The sequence below is a fragment of the Mrakia frigida genome (genome assembly GCF_051309035.1).
Source record: "Mrakia frigida strain ATCC 22029 unplaced genomic scaffold BDY24scaffold_38, whole genome shotgun sequence".
In the NCBI taxonomy this organism is placed as follows: Eukaryota; Fungi; Basidiomycota; class Tremellomycetes; order Cystofilobasidiales; family Mrakiaceae; genus Mrakia; species Mrakia frigida.
Genome location: NW_027481243.1, coordinates 109,692 through 124,626, shown reverse-complemented (window position 1 = coordinate 124,626; position 14,935 = coordinate 109,692). Strand labels below are relative to the sequence as shown.

Below are 14,935 nucleotides of genomic sequence, written 5' to 3'. Positions count from 1 at the left end.
CGTCGGCGAGAAAACCTTCCTTCGACAAGCTCTCCGACCTTCTCTCTATGACGACGATCAAAATTCTCCCTGCCGCGCGAAAAGAGAGCAATCTCCTTCCCTTCTCAGTCGTTTCCAGCCATCCCCTCCGCCCGACATCGGCCGTCGCTCTCCCACCGGACTCCTTCTCCGTGGGATCAGTCGAAAATTTGAGAGTGAGATCAACCCTTCCCACTTCTTGCACCTTTTAACGAAGCCTTCTTCCTTTGAACCAAAGCGATATATAGACTTTTATCCTTATCAGCCCTCCAAGGCGAAGACCGACGCCTCTCTTTCTACTTCCCTTCGAGATCTATGAAAGCTAGTCTACTCCCAATCTAATACTAGAGAACGAGAGGAGAAACGGTCAGTAACGGGAACGTGCAAGAAACGAGAAAACCTCGTTCAGGAGAGAAGGAAGAGCGCCGACCACTCACGTCTAGCCAGATCGCATGTCGCCCTCGAACCAAACTCTGGCCTGATCGGTCGAAAGAAGAAGTTGAAAGTGATCAGTGAGGCGAAAGGAGAAAGAGGCAAACGAGCGAGGGAGAGGGGAAAGAGAAGCCGGAGCGAGGTTCGTCGAGAACGAACCGACGCGACGACGACGACGAAACTCACCTCGTTCGCAAACGTCTCGTCCGAGATGATCCTCGCTCCAACAACGGCGATTCCAGTAGCAGCCTTGAGCGTCTCCTCGTGAGCCTCCGGGGTTCGAGCAGCGTTCGTGAACCCTGGGGTGTGGTTCCCTTGTCCGGCTGGAGCAGGAATGGCGAAACCAGGATGACAGGCTGGTAGTCTATAGGTGACGTTTCCGAAGTCGGTCGATCCTCCTACGATATCGGCTCCAGGACCTGTTGTGACAGCGACGCTGTTGTTGAAGAGGTCCTTCATCGCCGAAGCGTATTCGATCTGAGACGAGAGAAGGAGAGCGGGAAGAGAAGGTCAACCGTCAGCTCTATCAACAGCTGATCTATGGCTCGAAATGTCGAAGTACTGACGGCGAGGAGAGAGTTGTTCCTCTGGAGAAAGAGACGCGTAGAGAACAGGGAAAGGGAAGAAGAGATCAGCCTCGTTCAAGACCGTGACAGCGTCGTAGATTGAGAAGAAAGGGGAGAAGGACGAACAAGATCCATGTGCATAGGTTCGAATTCGACCTTGACGGTGCATCCAGTTGCGAGAGCAGCAGCTCTGAAGAGTAAAAAGGGGCGAAGGGGAACGTGAGATCGATGTCGACGCGTCCGTCGTCGAAAGTGGGAGAGCTGACTTACTCGAAGCATTGTACGACTCGATCTCGAAGATAATTGGCGAAAGCGGCGCTAGGAGACCGAACGTAGTACTTCATCGCTGAGTGGTCAGGAATGACGTTGGGAGAGAGCCCTCCGTCGGTGATGATTCCATGGACTCTCTCGGTGGGCTTGATCTGTTGTCGAAGAGCTGAGATGGACGAGTACGCTATGTTGGCAGCATCCAGAGCGTTGATCCCCCTGAGAGAAATGGATCGAAAGATCATCAGTCTTGGAGAACGACGAGCAAAACGAGGACTCGCTCCCCGAAAGCTCCAGGAGAACGACGAGAAAGACGAAGACTCACTCCCAAGGAGCTCCAGCAGCATGAGCAGTCCTTCCAAAAAACTCGACCTTGACGACCTGAGAGATGAGAAGAAGGAGATACAAGGTCAGCAAGAGAGAGAGAAGTCGGAAGACGACGCGACTGAACCTCGAGACTCACTTGAATGGCCAGCGACGCCCCTACCGCTCCAGCGTGAGAAGGACCGGGTCCAGGATGAACCATCATACAGGCGTCGAGTCCATCGTAGGCTCCCATGTCGAGAAGCTTGACCTTCCCTCCTCCTCCCTCTTCAGCAGGCGTTCCGATCAAAACGACCTTCCCGAAGAGATCGAACTTCTTCATTGCGGCTCGGATCCCGAGAAGAGCAGCGACTCCAGCGATGGCGATAAGGTTGTGACCACAAGCATGTCCAACACCCTGTAAGCGAGAGAAGTGTCTCAGTTTAGAGAAAGACGGAGGCGAGCGAGGGGAGCAGATGTGACGCGTCGGGAGGTCTCACAGGCAAAGCGTCGAACTCCGAGTTTAATCCAAAGGTCCTCTCCTTCAAGCCGTCCCCCTTCAAGGCATATGTAGCCTTGAAGGCTGTGCCCATTCCTCCCCAGCTTCTCTCTACCTCGAATCCTTCCTTCTCGAGGAAGTCGGTGAGAAGTGTGTGAGCCTTGAATTCCTTGTACCCGAGCTCTGGATTGTCGCTGATGTAGAGGGAGAGTTCTCGAAGGGGTTTGTCGTAGGAAGCGATGGTTGATTGGATTGTTTTTCGAACCTAGGGAGAAAGAAGACAGAAGGACGGTGAGGCCTTGAGAAAGGAGGGGAGATGGAGCTGGCGTCGGGCGACTCACTTCGGGCTTGAAGACGGTTGGTAGATCTTCGTCCTCGAAGTGTCCCTTAACCTGATGGATCTCCGGGTGGCAACATCCGTGGAGGTCGTCCTCGAGGTGATGGTTGGAGGAGGAAGACGGGCGAAGAGACGAGGGAGCGGAGCCGGCGAGGGAAGGAAAGGGAGCGCTCGCGGTGGAATGATCAGCTTGAGGCGTCTCCTTGGTGGGTTTGGAGGTCCGAGAGAAGCAGCCTGGAGTAGGAGATGGAGATCGTGCCATCTCGAGTGTTTGGATAGGATTTGGTTGGAGGGGAGAAGGGCGGAAACGGAGGGTCTCGAAAGATAGGCCAAGTCCGAGGGCTGAACGAGCTCACCTCAAACGACGACTTCACCTAGATTATTTTCCTTCAAAATGTTGGACATAGAAAGGTGAGAATCCAGTCCTCCATCTCCCCCTCTGTCATCTACTGACTTTTCTGTCCCTCTCAGCTTTCGGAAAGCTGGATACGTGAGCTCGATCCGAATCCAGCTCACACGTTTCTCCTTCCTTCTCTGACTCTCCCTCCCCTCTCATCCTCAGCTTGCCATAGATCGGATTTGCGACTACTACACGGCTCTCCAAACTCAGAGAGATGTTGTAAGCAGCGTTGAGCCTGGATACCTAGCGAAACTCGTTCCAAGTGAGCTTCAACGTTTCCTTCCTCCCTCCCTCCGACGACCTCCCTCCCCCCCTCCTCGTTCTTCTGCGTGCTCAAAGCTGTCCCCTCCTCTTTCAGACGCTGCTCCCAACGATGGAGAGGACATCGATATCATAGCGAACGACTTTCAGTCTTTGATCATGCCTGGTATCACTCACTGGTGGGTCGACGTCTCCTTCTCTGAGTCGACCTCAAAACAGGGTAAAGGTGCTTGAAGCTGATCTGCCCTCTCTTCTGCCTTCTTTCCTCCAGGCAACACCCAAAGTTCTTCGCCTACTTCCCGGCCAACGCCAACCTCGTCTCCATTCTCGCCGATATCTACGCTTCGAGCGTCTCCAACCCAGGTTTCGGCTGGACATGCAGCCCAGCCTGTACTGAACTGGAGTCTATCGTGATGGACTGGAGCACTCGGCTCTTTGGTTTGGACGACGCCTTCCTGTATTCTGGGGGAGGAGGTGGGATCATCATGGTAAGCAACTTTCGAACTCGCTACGACGGTTCTGTTCGAGTCCTCGACGCTCGAAGCTCGAAGCTCCTGCGGCTCGTCTCTCGTCCCGACGAAACGGTTTTGATCCTTTTCTCGTGACCTTATTGCTTTAGGGATCTGCTTCGGAGTCCGCTCTTACAGCCGCCATCGGTGCTCGAGAGCGTGCTCTTCGAATTCTCGCCGCTCAAGACAAGAAGCAGCACGAGCAGGATTCGTCTCTCCCTGAAACTTCGATCCCTCTGCACTCTCGAGAAAAGTGGTCCCAACGACTGGTGATGTACGGGTCTACCCAGACTCATAGCATTGGAGCCAAGGTGAGTATTGAGTCTGACTCCTCGGGTTGTCGTCGCGTCGACTGACTTTTCGCGCCTCGTTTTTCTCGTCAAAGGCAGCTCTCATCATGGGACATCCGTTCCGAGCAGTCCCAGTGACGTTGGAGGATGGTTTCTCATTGCGAGGAGATGCTCTCAGAGCAGTCATGGAAGAAGACAAAGCTGCAGGATTGGTTCGTCGACTCTTTCGTCTTCTGCCCTTTGTCGTCGCTGACTTCTTCTCCTTTTCATAGGTCCCATTCTTCGTCATTGGAACTGTCGGTACAACCTCTTCTGGTGCTGTAGACAACATCACAGAGATTGGAGAAGTCCGTGAGTCTGCTCTCTCTTTGTTTTCCTGCCTAAAGACGACGAGTGCCGACGCGTCTCTTCCAGTCGAGGATTATCCCACGGCTCATCTCCACATCGATGCTGCATGGGCTGGTATGGGATACGCCTGTCCGGAGTATCGAGAAATCCTACGACTCGAAGACGTCAACAAGGTGAGCTTCTTTCACGACCATTGCATCTCATCTCTCGCGTTTCCGACCACCCTGCTCGGCTCTCCCCTTCCTCAGTACGCTGCTAGTTACAGCAGTAACTTCCACAAGCAGGGACTCGTTCATTTCGATTGTTCGGCTATCTGGGTGAGGGATCGGACTCTTTTGACGGAGGCTCTCGACGTCACACCAGAGGTCAGTCCCTTCCCTTCTCTTTCTTTTCCGCTCAAGACCTCAGTTGATTGACCCTAGGTCTCTTTCTCCCTTTCCCAACAGTTCCTTCGAACTAAGCAGGGAGACGCTGGCCTCGTCATCGACTATCGCAATCTTCAGCTCGCTCTCGGACGAAAGTTCAGGTTCGTTCCGTTCGCTCGACGACTCGACTCGCTCTCGAGTCAACGCGTCGTTTCGGGAACCAAGCTGAAGATTTCTTCCTCTTTTACTTTCACTTAGATCCCTCAAGCTGTGGTTCGTTCTTCGTTCTTACGGAGTCTCGGGGTTCCAAGCGCACATTCGAAAATCCGTCGACCTCGCAAACCGTCTCGCCACTCTCATCACCTCCACAACCTCGTCCACCACACCCTCTGGACCTCTCTTTGAACTCGTCGCACCCATCTCCCTCTCCCTCGTCGTCTTCCGTCTACACCCTCCCGGCGTCTCGGACGAGGTCGAGCTTGACAAACTCAACCGAAGTTTCTACGATCGCATCAACCGACGAAAGGATATCATGCTCACTCAAACGCTGCTCCCCGGTCAACTTTTCTGCATTCGGTGGGCTATCGGAGCGGAGAGTACGAGGTGGGAGGACGTGGCTGGTGCTTGGGAGAGCGTGATGGAGGAGGTGGACGGGAAATACGTCGGCTAGATATACGTTACATCAGATGAAGGAACTCATGCTTCTATACGCTTACATAGAGAGTATGGGAAGCGAGGGAAAGGGGTGAGGGCTACCTCTCGTTTCGAGTAGCGTCGTCGATCTTTCCTTCGAGCAAATCGAGCGGCAACGGTGTTCGTCGAACTTCGTTTGCATAGATAACCGGCTACTAATCATCCCTATCCCTCCCACCAACCCTCTGCTCCTCGTCCACCCCAACTCCACCGACCCCACTCATCCGACGAACGAGAGTACTGCTCCTCCTCGAAAGCATCCTCGACAGCTTGACTCCGCTCCCTTCCCTCGTTCCACTCGCTTTGGCCGCTTTGGACTCCCGCTCCTCGCCTTCCGACCCGGAGGAGTCCCCGTCGTGAAGACCTTGAAGTTCGTAGGGGAGGGGAAGCTCTCTGAAGAAGGAGAAGGCGGAGGGAAGGGAAGGGACGGGGAGGGGAGGTGCGGGAGAGTCAGGATCGTCGAGAAATTGATGGATATAGCAATAAACTCACCGCGTAATCCTGTAAGCGTCAATGTTTCCGATTTGCTGCGGAATGTAGGAGGGGGAAGGTCAGTAGGGGTCGAGGGAGGGAAGGGGAGAAGGGAGAGGCCACGCGACGCGACGAACCTCGTTTTCCACTCGAACTGTTGAACGAAAGGGTCTCGAGTCAGTTTCGAAGGCTCACTGGCAGTCGATGAGAATAAATAGACTCACAAAAGTTCCACTGGAACCGTCGAAGCATCTCGAATGCGTAGAAGACTGGTGAACGGGACGGAAAGTGATCAGGACGCGTCGGAATTGAGACGGCACGCTGGACTTGTCTTGAACTCACTGAACGCTCGTACTCGAATGTTGAGACCTCCTTGAGGGATGTATCCGACCCAGATGCATCGGATGAGAAGGTTGGACACGAGGGCGAAGTAGTAGACGACCGGGTGATCCTTGTAAAGGAGATCTTTTCGAAGAAACTTGTTGTTCGGATCCAAGACCGACCAATCAATTACGACTGGAAAACAGAGACAGAGGAAGCGAGTGAGTTTCAGCGTGATAGAGGGTGACTTTGAGCTGACTCACAGTCCCACGAGCACGAGTAGATCGAGGTAACCGAAGCGGAGACTACCCAGAGGGGGAAGGTAACGTCCGAGATCGAGTTCCCTGCAGGCGACGAAGGAGAATCAGCTCGATCCGAAGCACACGAAGGAAGAGTTGATATTCACCTCGAGACCTCCAGAAGAAGAAGGTGATGGCTGTGACGATCGTACTGGCGTACTTCCCAGCCTGTTTGAGCGAACGAACGACGAAGGAAGAGAAGCCGCGTCAGTTGGTTCGTTTCCTCAGACGCGAAAGGCGAGGACGGGAAGATCAGCACTCACGTTGATAAGATGGAGTTGAAGGCCAGAATCCCTCCAACGTTGGACACACTGAAGGAGTCGAGAGAGAGCGGGGAGGCACGACAGAACGGCAGGAACCCAAGATTCGTACTGGTTGCAGTGGCCGTAAACGTCGTCCCATGAGCAGTTCTGAGCGCAAGCGAGGAACCAGATGTTGAAGATCGAGAAGACGAGGGAGTTGAGTTCATCTGGAGGCGGAACGAGGCGTCAGAAAGGATCTCGTCCAAAGGAAGGGGACGAGAAGGACTGACCGGCCAAGAAGAAAGCAGCGAAGGTAACGCCCGACCATCCTGGCGTGAGGACTCTCCAGAAGCATCTATAAGAAGAGACGGAAGGTCAGTAACTTGAGAAACTGTTGAGAGAGAGAAGGGAAGGTACTGACTTGAGGAACCAGTATCGAGAGTCGCGGTAGAGGATCTTGAATGGATTCAGGAGAACGACGAGGACGAAGACGAACCAGATGAGAGGCCACGAGGTCGGATTGATGTTTTCTTCTCCGATTCGGGCGAAGGTGAACCACATCGCGTAGGAGAGGGTGCAAAGGAAGAACGAGGGGATCTGCAGGAGGAGGAAGGTCGCATCGTTCAGCTTTGCATCAAAGCGCAATCGAGCAACACACAAACCGTCTACGAACCTCCATGTACTGTCGGTGATCGAGGACCGTCCGCACGTCGAGTTCTAAAGCGTCGTCGGATCAGTAACGAGGAAGACGCTCGAGCGAAACACGAAAAAAGGTCGAACTAACCGAGAATGAATCGATAATTGATCCGAGCGTCGACGTAGGCAGCGAGGTTCAACCCGAACAGCATAGCAAAGACCACTGGGAGGTAGGCTGCTCCGTAGACTTGAAGGAGTGCAGACCAAGCAGGAAGCAGGCGACGAGTTTCGGGTTGGAAGCCTGTTCGAGCGAGAGAGGAGACAAGGTCAGAACGGCTTCGAAAACGTGACGAAAAAGCAGCCACTTTGACTCACTCAAGACCAAGCTATGGATCAAGGCTGGAAGAGCGACTCCGACGTAGATTCCAGTCCTGAACGTTGATCCGTGGTGAGTTCTCGTCGACGCGGAGACTCGAAGCCGATCTCGAGCTTTCTTCTTGTCGCCGTTCTCTGCACGAAATTGAAGCAAATGCGTTGTCGGATCAAAGGTCTGCGGAAGATTCTCGACCCAAGCTGTGAGCTTACCGAATCGAGTAGCGTACAGGGCCTCGACCTCCTCGAGGAGATCATCGACGACGTTCGGGGACTGCGAGAAGACGAAGAGCGTCAACGAGAGCTCGGACGGAAAATGCATACAGGGCTGCACTCACAGAGAACTTCGACTTATCGATCCGATTCGTCGTGTAAGCTTGCATGATGTGAATCTGAGGAGAAGAAGAGCAAAAGCCCGCGTCAGCCGCGTCCCAACGACTTGAATCGTTCCGACTCTCGTTCGACTGACCTTCGCTGCCTTCTCGAACTTCTTCAGAGCCTTCCTGAATCCAGTCAAGTTCAGGACCCGGTAGTTTTTGAGAACCTCGAGACCCTTGTAGCACTCGAGCGTAGCTGCTCGAAGCCGACGCTTGTACCTGAGGTAAAAAAGAAAGGAGAGCAAAGGTCAGACCCCGACTTCGACGTCCCTCTTCCTTCGAATCGAATCGAACTCACCTCTTGTAAGCATCGGGGTTGTACGCAGCGTCCTTCGGATCTGAGAGATGGACCTCGTTGTTGGGATGCGCCGAGGGTTGGTCGTTGAGGTCTCCAGCCGAGCGAGAGGTGTGGAGAGGGTGAACGGGGTGAGGGTGAGAAAGGGCAGTCGAGACGATGGGAGCGACGAGATCGTTGAGGGGTTTGAAGGCTTTGAGGTAGCTCGCTGCTTGAGGGTATCCGTTCGGGTGGTATTGCTGTGAAGGGAAGCAGAAGTCAGATCGTGAGCTGAGGCGAAAGGGAAGAAGAAGAAGAAGAGAGAGAGAGAGAGAGAAGGAGGCACATGAAAGACGCGTCGATGCTCTGCCAACTCGGCCATCTGCCTCTTCAGAGTCTGCACTCTCTCGTTCATTTCCGACTCTCGATCGCAGTAGAAGCTCTCGACCTTCTCCAACTCTGCGTCCAACTTGTCGAGGAACTTCCTCTCCTGAGGCAGGAGGGAGGGGATGATCTCGTCCAAACTCATCGGAGGTCTCGAGGATTCCTTAGCTGCGTTTCAGAAAGTAATAACCAGTCAAAAGTGAGTCTCACCTCCTACATAAGGAATCTGAAGAAGAGATCCGACGCGACTTGAAACTCACAGCTCCCCGTCCTCTGTCTCGCCCCAATCAGCGCCAACACCCCCGTCCTCGGTGGTCCTCCAGCCCCCTCCATCCCCAAGATCGCACCCGCCGGATCTCCCTTGAGCGAGAACGACTGTCCTCTAGTTCTTCCTCTCGGAGTCTGAGGAGAAGAGGAGTCGTTCGGCGACGAAAGGAAGGCGGAGGGAAGGACGAGTCGAGGGGACGGGGGTTGTCTTCTCGAGGACGAGGAGGAACTCCGTTGAGCTGGGGAGGAGGTGACTTTGGACGAGGAGGGTTTGTTGGGGAGGAAGAAGCGAGGTGATTTCCTGGGTTTCGAGTGGGAGAGAGGTGGGTTGGGGGAGAGGGGAGTTGTGAGAGCGTCGGATTCTTCGTTGAGGGAGGGGAGGACCGGTAGAGGAGGAGCTGGGAGAGGAGGTGGGGAGATGTAGGATGTCGGTAAGGATGGGGTGGAAGTGGTAGATGCTGGTGGTTTGAGGTGGGAGAGGAGGGCTGTTGAAGGAGTGAGACGTTGAACTGGAGGAGGTTGCGTCGAGTCGAGGTCCGTTGGCGTTGGAAGACGAGAGACAGGGCTATCGACGATCATATCCGGCGGAGGAGGATGAGTTCCGTTGAGTACCGAGTTCCAAGGAGGCGTTGACTCCATGCTTCCGTATCCCTTCCCAACTCCATCGGACGAGAGGTGATGCGTCCTCCTTCCCATCGAGCTCTCCTCTGAACGAGGCTCCTCCTCCTCTTCCTCCTGCTCATCCCCAGCCTCCTCTCCTTCTCTCTCCTCCACTATAGGTTCCCCTTCACGCTCCAAACTCTTCCTAACCTGCTTGGCGAGACTCTCAGCAGCCGTCAGAGGATGTCGAGGCGAAGGGTCGTCGTCTCCTCCTCGCGAGCTTCCATCCGAATCGACCTGTTCGTTCGAGAACGCTGATGGCTGAGGATTGATCTTCTTGAGAATCTTCTTGAGTCCCTTGTAGTCGATGTAGGCTCGTCGCCATTCAGGGGTCAGGTTGTCTTGCTGTAGGGTAGCAAGGAAGGGAGGCGAAAAGGTCAGCTTGAAAGTCGAGTCGGGAAGGAAGGAAGGAGAGTCCGAGCTCAACGAACGAACCAAGAATCGAGCGAACTTCATCCTGAGGGTAAACTTGATTTGGGAACAGCGAAGTTGAGAGAGTGGAAAGCGACGTAGGCCCCGGGGTCGTTAGAGGTGTTGAGCTGAAGCCCTAGCAAAAGGGAGGGTCGAGGTTTGGGGCTGGGAGGAGGAGGAAAATGAAAGAGCTCAACAACCCAGCCTCCGAGCTCCCTTCTTTCGCCCAGCTTCATGACGAGTTCGACTTGAACTCCCGACGCAGGTCTGGCCTGAGAGGTTTTCGTGCTCTTCTCTGTCGAATTGGGAACCAGCGCTGAATTCGTATCAGAGTAGAGCTCGCAAAAAAAGGAAGAGAGAGACGCGAACGTGGGCGTCGAGTGATCGCCTTTCTCGACGCTCAACTAAAAACACACCCTCCATTCCCTCTCATATCTCAAAAAGAACCACTGCAGTGAACCAACCCATCATGGCATCAACTGATCCTCCTGCTTCGGCGAAAGCACGTACTGATAGTACCCAAAACTCCCTGGAGGTCCAATCTCCCTCGTTCGCAAATCCCAGCCCTCCCTCGTCAGGTATCGCTTCCGGAAGTGAGGTTGGCCCCAGGTGTAGTAAAGGAACTTGGAGGTGGGGAGCGGGCGGAGGACCCTTGAGTGGGAGAAGGAAAGAGAAAGAACGAAGGTTAGGGAGGGAAGAACGAGCGACGCGACGCGAGGATTGAGAAAGGACGAGGAGGAAAGGGAAAGAGAGACGCACCGAAGGACTTCGGACACTTCGGCGTTGCAGTCTGCCTGGACTTTTTCGGAGGGGGACTGAGTTTGAGAAGGGAAGAGGGGAACAGAGTGAGCAAAGCGACGGCCGCGACGAGAAGAGGAGAAGAGGTGTCGAAACTCACCCAAGGATCTCCTTTTTCCTGCATCATCGTGTCCATGGTAGCTGGTAGACGAGGAAACAACGAAACTTTTATCAGCTCATCGGCTTCAGTAGAGGTGAACACAGAAGAGACAACCCTGAAGCTCACCTTTGTCAAGAGCAACATCGAATGAGCCGTCTTCGAAGCTCAGCTCTCGTATATCCATCTGGTGCCAAGTCATCGAAGGTCTCAGCACAGAGTGCTTCTCCTTCATCTGCTCAATGAGAGCAGAAGAGTAGTCGACGTTGACGATTTGGGTCCAGCCTTCGTCGTACCTTTTCAAGAGGGAGGGAGGGAGGACAGAACGGTGAGCTTCACTCGGAGGCAAGAAACGTTGTAGAGGACACGAACATGACTTCAGAGAGCAGAGAGTTCCCACAGCCAAGCATGAGGATCCGACTATCCTTGGAAGGGATGAGCTCTCGCCTTCAGGAGGGGAGAAAGTGAAAAAGAAAGGAAGGAAGGAAGAAAAGGTGAGCTCGAGCTTCGCCGAGGTGAAGCTCTTTTTCTTTGAGCTGTTAGACTCACATGAGAGGGAGAAGGATATCAGGTCTCAAGCACCAATCGAAATGAGTCTCGTTGGATTCCTTCTTGTATCGTTCTTCCCAGTATTCCTGCCTGAGGTAGGCGTCGTTCGAGTCGGGGAGGACAGACAGGTCCGTCGAGAAGGTGGACGAGGACTTGGAGGGTTGCTCTCCCTCCTTCTCCGCTGAGAGTCGTGTGGGTGATGAAGCTGACATGCGAGGGGAGGTGTGGCGGCCTTTGTGGGACGGCGAGGGACCTGAGGAAAAGGAGGTCTAGACGACGAGGTGGGCGTTTGGAGGAAGAAGAGGGACACGTCCAACAGTTCACTTCCAACGCTCACCTTCCTCGCCTCCTCCTCCCCCTTTCCTCACCTTTCCCTCCCTCGCCTTTATCGGATTTACTACGAGGATGTACTCTGAAGAAGCAGCTGGTGGATCTATGGATGTCGACGCGTCGGTGGTGAGTCCCTGGCGAGTGTGAGAAGGAGAAGGAGCGAACAACATGTCGAGCTCCCTTCCCTTCCTTCGCCACGTCGCTGACTCTGGCCTCCTTACAACAGAAGGAGCTCCTTACGAGGGTCAAACATCAACCTCGTCAGTACCCTGGTGAAGCCAACAAACCCTACATCGTTAGTCGTCCCCACTATCTCCTCCTCCTCCTCCTCCTTCCTTCCTTCTCACCATCTCCTTCCCTCCTCCTCGCCTCCAGAGACCTCGACCTCAACTCTGGCTCCCCTACACCAAATCTGACCCCGACGCAGCCAAAAGCTGGGGCCACGACCTCTATGGAAACACCGTCAAAGGAGGCAACCTCGCTCATCGCCTCCAGTCAGCTTCCTCCTCCAAACCTCTCGATCTCGGAGGAAAGGATCTCCTCGACGACGATCTCGATCTGGGTCGGAACGGAGCAGGAGCAGGGAAGAAGGCTCCTCCTCCTTCTGGTCCTCGATCAGCTGGAGCGGGCTCGTTGGCGTCGAGAGTTGGGGGAGTCGTCGCTGGGAACGGACGAGCCGGAGGAGCGAGAGCAGCTACGGCTCCGGCTGTTTCCGCTGCTGCTGCTGCTGGGAGAGGAGCAGGTCTGAGCATCAAGGGACAGAGCTCCAAGACGATAGTGGAGGTGTCGAATCTTGCTGCTGGAACAACGGCGGAGGACGTGCAGGTGAGCTTCAACTTCCTTTCCTTCCTCTCCTCTCCTTCCCTCACTCTTCCCTTTGAGCTCGACGAGCTCACTTCTTCACCCTTCATTTCCTTGCTTGCTCGCTCCCACTCAACAGATGACCTTCGAATCCTTCGGACCCATCCTCTCCTCCAAACTAGGTCCCAAAGCTTCCTTCGTTACCGTTCGTCCCTTCCTCTCTCCCTCCATCCCACTCTTCCTCTCCGATCCCAAAGCTCACCCTCCTCCCTCTCCTTCGCAGGTCATCCTCGAATTCTCCACCACCCAAGCCGCCCAAGCTTCCATCTCAGCCTACGACGGTCAAATCGCCGACGGTCGAACCATCTCTGTCAAGTTCAAGGCCCTCCCTTCTCCCACTCCTCCAGCAGCTCCAGCTCGTTCGTCCTCGTCCAACAACGTGAACAGGGACGCACCTCGGAAAGCGGAACCTCCTCTCGCTGGAGGACTGCTCGGGAGGTTGGGGATGCCGGCTGCTGTTAGAGTGGGTGGTGGTACGAGGAGGGAGGTGGCAGCAGTGCCGGTGCAGCAGCAGGAGGTGGATCTGATGGCTGGGTTGGGAGGGACGTGAGTACTCGTTTCGACGCGTTCTTTCTGCTCCTTCGCTTTTCGTTCTTTCGTTTTTCGCTGACTTTTCCATTCTCGTTCCCTTGGGTTTGATGCTTTGTTGCAGTGGGATGTACTCGGACTCGATCTCGGACCCTCGAGCTTCGATTCAAACCGTTCCAGGAGCACCCTCTTCTTCCTCAGCGTCGTCGTCGGCAGTTCGAAGAGGAGGAGGACGGGGGAGAGGGAACCGCAGAGGAGGACGTGGACAGGGGGTGAGAGGGGTGGGAGGGATGCAGGTTGACTGAGCGGGGTTTGGTTCCTCGGTCTAGTTTCGTTCGTTTTGACTTTGGTTTCTTGGGCCGTTTTCATTCGAGACGTCACTTGCTGAGGATCGAGAGAGGAAAGAGGACGAGAGTCATAGTCGTAAAGGTCGTGGCAAAACTGAAACCGAAACGCAAGAAGAGAGAAGCAAAAGGAAGCGAAAGAAAGGGAGGGAGAGACGCGGTCGTCGCGACGAAACAGAAAGCCCAAAAAAGGAGAGAGAGAAGCCCAAAATGAAACAGAGAGAACAAGCGGATTAGGTATCTCGAAGGAAGAAGATAGCTGGAGCTTCCTTGACGAGGTCGGAGTTGTCGCTGCACGAAAGGGAGAAGGGAGAGGTTCAGCTCGACGCGTCAAAGACCAGGGAGGGTAACGAGGGGACGATGAGACCTACACGAGTTTCTGGAACTCCTCGCTTTGAAGATGCTGGTCGAAGCTTTCGTCGTCTGCGAATCTGGAGATGTAGAAGGGAAAGGAAGAGGAGGAGGGGTTCAGCGAAGGGTAGGGGAAGGGAGGGACGAGGGAAGGACGAGGAGGAGCTCGAGTGGTACTCGAATGAAAACCAGCCTGAACCGAGAAGACCAAACGAGGGGCTGGGACGAGATTTCTGAAGGGTTGGGAGAGACAACTCACTCGACGTAGGCTACGAACTTGCAACCCAACACCTCGTCCTCCTCGTCGACGCATCGAAGGATTCGATGGGAGATGATTCCGTTCTCATTGGCGAGGACTCTTTCGGATGTTCTGTTGCGTGACGAGATTGGAGGAAACGAAATTGTACGAGGATCAGTTTCAGAGGAGAAAAGAGAGAAGAAAAGAGGAGGAGAAGGAAGGGAGGGCTGGAGGGAAGAAGGTCCTCCCAGGGAGGCTGACGTGGGTGTGCGTCGGGACGCTCGACTAGAGTGGCGAGGGAAGGAGTGAATGAATCCTTCCTCGAGCTCATGGATAAGAGGTCAAACCTTCCATCCATGTCTCTGAGAAACGAGACAAGCTCACGCGGAAGGAGTCGAGAGGAAGGGAAGAGGAGGGAGGGAGGGAGGAGTCGAGCTCACCCTTTCAAGAACTCGGCCATTTCCTCCCCTCGATCTGGCTTCGCTCGGATTACAGCAAGCCACTGGGAGATACATATAGAGGTCAGCTATGCATTGGTTGTTCGAAAAAGAAGGTATACTCACGACAAAGGCCTCGGAGGACTCGCCGGAGGAAGAAGAAGCAGAGGAGGAGCCGCTGCCGTTCAAGCTAGGGGACCTGCTCGAGAGCCGCATGGATGTGTACAAGAAACGAGCTTCTTCGATTTCTGAAGGGGTCGGGGAGGGTGGTGGAGGGGGTTGCATTTCGTTGAGGAGAGTGGTGGCTGTTGGAAGTTTAGATGGAGAAAGGCGAAGCGAGTGAGTTCAAAGGGAGGAGGAGGCCGGAGTTTGAAACGAAAATGACCTCCAGGAACTAATT

At 54.5% G+C, this 14,935-nt stretch overlaps 6 protein-coding genes across 6 annotated transcripts; 2 read left to right on the top strand and 4 right to left on the bottom strand.

The window, feature by feature from the left end:
* Nucleotides 1-457: 457 nt before the first annotated feature.
* Nucleotides 458-2,684, bottom strand: BDY24DRAFT_407959 (M20 family metallopeptidase; the record flags this gene model as incomplete). The annotated part of the gene is made up of 7 exons (XM_076642780.1): nucleotides 458-496; nucleotides 637-927; nucleotides 1,301-1,502; nucleotides 1,609-1,664; nucleotides 1,747-2,004; nucleotides 2,087-2,350; nucleotides 2,427-2,684. 7 exons carry the CDS (start codon nucleotides 2,682-2,684, stop codon nucleotides 458-460), a joined length of 1,368 nt encoding a protein of 455 aa, XP_076493079.1.
* Nucleotides 2,414-5,387, top strand: BDY24DRAFT_192818 (putative aromatic-L-amino-acid decarboxylase). The gene is made up of 12 exons (XM_076636409.1): nucleotides 2,414-2,833; nucleotides 2,894-2,912; nucleotides 2,985-3,084; nucleotides 3,181-3,262; nucleotides 3,355-3,571; nucleotides 3,703-3,903; nucleotides 3,978-4,094; nucleotides 4,155-4,233; nucleotides 4,297-4,403; nucleotides 4,479-4,595; nucleotides 4,677-4,756; nucleotides 4,854-5,387. The coding sequence occupies exons 1-12, from the start codon at nucleotides 2,817-2,819 to the stop codon at nucleotides 5,263-5,265; spliced, it is 1,548 nt and encodes a 515-aa protein (XP_076493078.1). The 5' UTR covers nucleotides 2,414-2,816; the 3' UTR covers nucleotides 5,266-5,387.
* Nucleotides 5,388-5,443: 56 nt separating this feature from the next.
* On the bottom strand, nucleotides 5,444-6,849 carry BDY24DRAFT_344674 (EXS domain-containing protein; the record flags this gene model as incomplete). Its single annotated transcript, XM_076637562.1, has 8 exons — nucleotides 5,444-5,681; nucleotides 5,781-5,815; nucleotides 5,897-5,913; nucleotides 5,984-6,028; nucleotides 6,102-6,275; nucleotides 6,344-6,424; nucleotides 6,487-6,547; nucleotides 6,643-6,849. Coding segments are annotated over 8 exons (858 nt in total), but the record flags the coding sequence as incomplete, so codon positions are not given.
* Nucleotides 6,850-10,366: 3,517 nt separating this feature from the next.
* Nucleotides 10,367-11,733, bottom strand: BDY24DRAFT_401479 (class I SAM-dependent methyltransferase). The gene is made up of 6 exons (XM_076642099.1): nucleotides 11,447-11,733; nucleotides 11,270-11,344; nucleotides 11,027-11,193; nucleotides 10,901-10,941; nucleotides 10,762-10,817; nucleotides 10,367-10,653 (listed from the first exon to the last, which is right to left on the bottom strand). The coding sequence occupies exons 1-6, from the start codon at nucleotides 11,656-11,658 to the stop codon at nucleotides 10,470-10,472; spliced, it is 735 nt and encodes a 244-aa protein (XP_076493076.1). The 5' UTR covers nucleotides 11,659-11,733; the 3' UTR covers nucleotides 10,367-10,469.
* A 5-nt stretch (nucleotides 11,734-11,738) lies between these two features.
* BDY24DRAFT_192731 (RNA recognition motif domain-containing protein) lies at nucleotides 11,739-13,840 on the top strand. The gene is made up of 6 exons (XM_076636408.1): nucleotides 11,739-11,902; nucleotides 12,003-12,071; nucleotides 12,152-12,601; nucleotides 12,717-12,782; nucleotides 12,861-13,183; nucleotides 13,290-13,840. The coding sequence occupies exons 1-6, from the start codon at nucleotides 11,852-11,854 to the stop codon at nucleotides 13,468-13,470; spliced, it is 1,140 nt and encodes a 379-aa protein (XP_076493075.1). The 5' UTR covers nucleotides 11,739-11,851; the 3' UTR covers nucleotides 13,471-13,840.
* BDY24DRAFT_401469 (putative quinol monooxygenase) lies at nucleotides 13,529-14,902 on the bottom strand. Its single transcript, XM_076642098.1, has 5 exons — nucleotides 14,662-14,902; nucleotides 14,539-14,600; nucleotides 14,120-14,230; nucleotides 13,881-13,940; nucleotides 13,529-13,800 (listed from the first exon to the last, which is right to left on the bottom strand). Exons 1-5 carry the CDS (start codon nucleotides 14,818-14,820, stop codon nucleotides 13,743-13,745), a joined length of 450 nt encoding a protein of 149 aa, XP_076493074.1. The 5' UTR covers nucleotides 14,821-14,902; the 3' UTR covers nucleotides 13,529-13,742.
* Nucleotides 14,903-14,935: the final 33 nt, after the last annotated feature.